General features: G+C 49.8%; 1 gene segment (V, D, J or C); it reads left to right on the forward strand.

The window, feature by feature from the left end:
- Positions 1-1999: 1999 nt before the first annotated feature.
- On the forward strand, positions 2000-2754 carry LOC120871413. The segment is given in 2 exon segments: positions 2000-2084; positions 2228-2754. Coding segments are annotated over 2 exon segments (573 nt in total).
- The last annotated feature ends 2340 nt before the right edge of the window (positions 2755-5094 follow it).

Genomic DNA, 5094 nt, shown 5'->3' on the forward strand with positions numbered 1-5094 from the left:
CCGAAATTCTCCAAGCCAGGCTTCAACAGTACGTGAACCGTGAACTTCCAGATGTTCAAGCTGGGTTTGGAAAAAGCAGAGGAACCAGAGATCAAATCGCCAATTTCCACTGGATCATGGAAAAAGCAAGAGAGTTCCAGAAAAACATCTGTTTCTGCTTGATTGACTATGCCAAAGCCTTTGACTGTGTGGATCACAATCAACTGTGGAAAGTTCTGAAAGAGATGGGAATACCAGACCACCTGACCTGCTTCCTGAGAAACCTATATGCAGGTCAGCAAGCAACAGTTAAAACTGGACATGGAAGAGACTGGTTCCAAATAGGGAAAGGAGTATGTCAAGGCTGTATATTGTCACCCTGCTTATTAAACTTATATGCAGAGTACATCATGAAAAATGCTGGGCTTGATGAAGCACAAGCTGGAATCAAGATTGCTGGGAAAAATACCAATAACCTCAGATATGCAGATGACATCACCCTTATGGCAGAAAGCAAAGAAGAACTAAAGAGCCTCTTGATGAAAGTGAAAGAGGAGAGTGAAAAAAGTTGGCTTAAAGCACAACATTTAGAAAACTAAGATCATGGTATCTGGTCCCATCATTCCATGGCAAATAAATGGGGAAAAAATAGAAACAGTGACAGACTTTAATTTTTGGGGCTCCAAAATACTTCAGATGGTGACTGCAGCCATAAATTTAAATGATGCTTGCTCTTTGGAAGAAAATTTAAGACCAACGTAGACAGCATATTAAGAAGCAGAGACATTACTTTGCCAACAAAGGTCCGTCTAGTCAAAGCTTTGGTTTTTTCCAGTAGTCATGTATGGATGTGAGAGCTGGACTATACAGAAAGCTGAGCACCAAAGAATTGATGCTTTTGAGCTGTGATGTTGGAGAAAACTCTTGGACTCCCTTGGACTGCAAGGAGATCCAACCAGTCCATCCTAAAGGAAATCAGTCCTGAAAATTCATTGGAAGGACTGATGCTGAAGCTGAAACTCCAATACTTTGGCTACCTGATGCGAAGAACTGACTCATTGGAAAAGACCCTGATACTGGGAAAGATTGAGGGCAGGAGGAGAAGGGTATGACAGAGGATGATATGGTTGGATGGGATCACTGACTCAATGGACGTGAGTTTGAGTAAACTCTGGGAGTTGGTGATGGACAGGGAGGCCTGACGTGCTGCAGTCCATGGGGTCACAAAGACTCAGACAAGTCTGAGGGACTGAACAATACTGAAGAGAATAATTACACTCACACTCAGGATAGCTCAGTCGGTAAAGAATCTGCCTGCCATGCAGGAGACACCGATTCGATTTCTGGGTTGGGAAGGTCCCCTGGAGAAGGGAAAGGCTACCCACTCCAGTATTCTGTCCTGGAGAATTCCACGTAAAGAGTCGGACAGGACTGAGCGACTGAACTGAACTCAAGACAGAAAGTAATCAGCCATGCTGAGAAATCAGAGCTCTTCTAGAGGCAGCACGTCGGGTAGCCAGCAGGAGGCAGCAGAGCGCCGCCAGGAGCAGCAGCTCAGGGGCCGGGCTGCCCAAGGGGCTTCAGGGGAACCAGCCCTGCGGGTCCACACGTGTCCAAGGAGCAGCGCTTGGCAGGAAGTCAGGACCGGACAGGCCATCCCCTCAGGACACACAGGACACCCAGGGCAAGGGGCACAGTCCATGCCTCATCCCATGGCCAGGATGCTGCCAGGCTGAGGGCTCCGCTGGGACAGCCCAGGAGAGACCCCGGGCCAGGGGGCTTGGGACAGCGGTCATGTGGTCAGACACAGGGAAGGTGACAGTGACCTCAGTCCCTGAGGACAAGTCTGACGTGCAGACGTGAGAAGCGGAGGGGGAAGCTGGGGACAGACAAGGGCTGATGGTGTGGTGACCCCGCCTCTCAGTGAGGGGCCCCCGGGGGTGAATTTGCATAAACCCGAACCCTCACTGCCCCCTGCAAAGCTCTGAGAGGGAATAAAGGGGCTCGGAGAGCCCAGCACTGCTGCGGGCTCAGAGGCAGAGCTCGGGGCGCATCCACCATGGCCTGGACCCCTCTCCTGCTGCCCCTCCTCACTCTCTGCACAGGTGCGGCCCCCAGGCTCGGCCCCCAAGTGACCAGGGCTCAGGCTGGCCCTGAACGTCAGCTCAGCACAGGGGCTGCTGCAGGGGTGGGGACCGCAGGGAGGAGACCCTCTTCCTCACATCCTCCTTCCTCTGCTCTCTTCTAGGTCACCTGGCTTCTTCTCAGCTGACTCAGCCACCTGCGGTGTCCGTGTCCTTGGGACAGACGGCCAGCATCACCTGCCAGGGAGATGACTTAGAATTTCTTAGTGTTAACTGGTACCAGCTGAAGCCGGGCCAGGCCCCGGTGACAGTCATTTATGGTGATAGCGACCTGGCCTCAGGGATCCCTGACCGGTTCTCTGGCTCCAAATCAGAGACCACGGCCACCCTGACCATCCGCGGGGCCCAGGCCGAGGACGAGGCCGACTATTACTGTCAGTCAGCTGATACCAGTGGTGATCCTCACAGTGACACAGACAGGCGGGGAAGTGAGACAGAAACCCTCCCGTCCTGCTCACACTCTCCTCCAGCCCCGGGGGGACCGTGGACACCGCAGGGACAGGCCTGGCCTGGGTCCCCCGGAGCCGAGCCCCCAGGCGGCCCCTTCTCCTGGCCCTTCGGCAGGCTCTGCAGAGGGGGGTCAGGAATGGATTTAGGGTTCCCAGGACCAGGCTCCATGGTGTTTTCTTGACAATGTGTGAAATGTAGAACTTGGGTCTCATTTAAAGTCAGGCAAAGACATATGTCCAATGTGGTGGGTTTTTTTTTTTTTTCTTTTTAAAAGAAAAGCTTGGCATTTTTTATTATGTGGGGTTTTAGTTGAACAAAAATACATTTGAATGGTTAGCAACAAATGGAAAAGTCTCAGGAGCGCTTGCTCCACCATCAGGAGCTGGAAAGAAGTGGAAGCAAAGCAAGGAATTTGCGCGATGGCCAGAGGGCAGGAGCAGGGAGCTGTGAAGACGGCCTGCTGTTTGTGACTGGCCATCTCCGGATGCATTTCTTAGCAGGGAGGCATTACACTCATGTCTTGGTTTGCTAACTAATTCTTACTATTGTTTAGTTGCAAGATCATGTCTGACTATTTGCAAACCATGGACTGCAGCCCGCCAGGCTCCTCTGTCCATGGGACTTCGCAGGCAAGAATACTGGAGGTGGTACCCATTTCCTTCACCATGGGATCTTTCCAACCCAGGAATGGAACCCGAGTCACCTCCTGTGCATGGGGTCTGCTGCCTAACAGGCAGATATTTGATGTCTGAGCCAACAGGCAGGACAGATGGTAATTATACACTAATGGTATATACACACACTAATTACACACTAATCTTTATCAAAATCTTTCAAACAGTAGAGGAGGAAGGATACTCTCTAGTTTATTCCATAAAGTTGGAATTACGCTTGCCAATAAAGACATTACAAGAAAAGAAAGTGAAGCCCCAAATGCCTTATAAATATACAAGAAAAAATCTTTTAAGGTATTAGCCAACTTAATCAACAAAAATGTATCAAAAGTGCAAGTGACATTCACCCCAGGAATGCAACTGTGGTTCAACCTAAGACAATCAGTCATGAGTGTACCACCGAAACAAATTAAAGAGAAAAGACATTAACTATCACAAATGGTGCAGAAAAAGATTTGGCAATACTGAACATCTTTTCATGACCAAAGGAAAAAAAGAAAGAAAACACCAGAAAATTCTGTGTAGAAAGAATTTATCTCAAGCCAATGAAGGGCATTTATGAAAAACCCACAACATACATCACACTCCATGAGAAAGACTGAAAGCTTTCCCCACTGCCATTGACCTCCGTCCTGAACATTCTAGTCACCGCAACTGAGCAAGAGAAAGAAATAATGGCCATCTAAACTGGTAGGAAGAAATCAAAGGGTCTCTATTCTCTGGGCACATAATACAATATAGACAAATTTTGAAAGTCCGCAAAAACTTCCTAGAGCTCACAATGAACCCAGAAATGCGTCAGGGCTCAAGATTCAGATGCAAAAAGCATCCGGGTTCTGATGCACCGACAATTCCATTAACAATAGTATCCAAGGAATTAATTTAACTTAGGAGAGAAAAGACCTGTTTACAGAGAGGTATAAAACATTTGGTGATGAAATTAAGTAAGAACAAATCATATAGAAAGACAGTTTGTGTTTTGGAAACTTCATGTCGAAACGGTGGCAACACAGAGCCGCCTCAGGTGCAACCCTGGGCCTCCTCCTCCAAACAGGTCTGCTCATCATTTCACAGGTCACCTGAGACCCTAAAGCTTGACACTGAGGCAGTTTGAGGGCAGGAAGAGAGCAGTAGTTCCTCCCACGGGACCGGCAGTCAAGGCCCGGGGATTCACCACCTGGGCAGCGGGCTCTGAATCTGCACCGGGACAGATGACTTCCTGGCCCCTTCAGCAGTCAGTGCAGAGTGGCCACCAGGGGGCAGCAGAGAGTCACTCAACACCGCACCTGGACCCGAGGAGACCTGGGCATCAGGTCCCCGGGCAGGGGCTGGGTACCCACACCTCACACCTGAGGAGGGGGGCCGGCTCTCTGTGGTGTCGTCCCATCAGGATGCACGGACTGCACCTTTTCGCTTGCACTGACAGCCTCTGTCCTTCCTGGTGGACAAGCTCCTCCCCCATCTCTCCCCACAGGGCTGGGGCCAACAGTGATCTCTCTTGTCCGCTCCAGGTACACAGAGCCAAGAGATCTATTTGTCTTAATTAGAAAAACTATTTGTATTCCTGCGTTTCCCCAGTAACTGAAGGCAACTTTTAAAAATGTATTTCCGGGACTTCCCTGGTGGTCCAGTGGCTAGACTCTGAGCTCCCAGTGCACGGGGCCCGTGGTCAATCCCTGCTCAGGAAACTACATCCCACAGGTTGCAAATAAAGATCCTGCACGCCACCCGATGCAGGCAAGGAAACAAAAGCTCAGTACGTATATATTTCACATGAGGTGCTTTCATAATTCACAGCCCGTGTTCTGCCTTACACTTAGTCATTCCTTTGAGCACATGATCGGTCG

This window comes from Oryx dammah, unplaced genomic scaffold (assembly GCF_014754425.2).
Source record: "Oryx dammah isolate SB20612 unplaced genomic scaffold, SCBI_Odam_1.1 HiC_scaffold_12, whole genome shotgun sequence".
NCBI lineage: Eukaryota > Metazoa > Chordata > Mammalia > Artiodactyla > Bovidae > Oryx > Oryx dammah.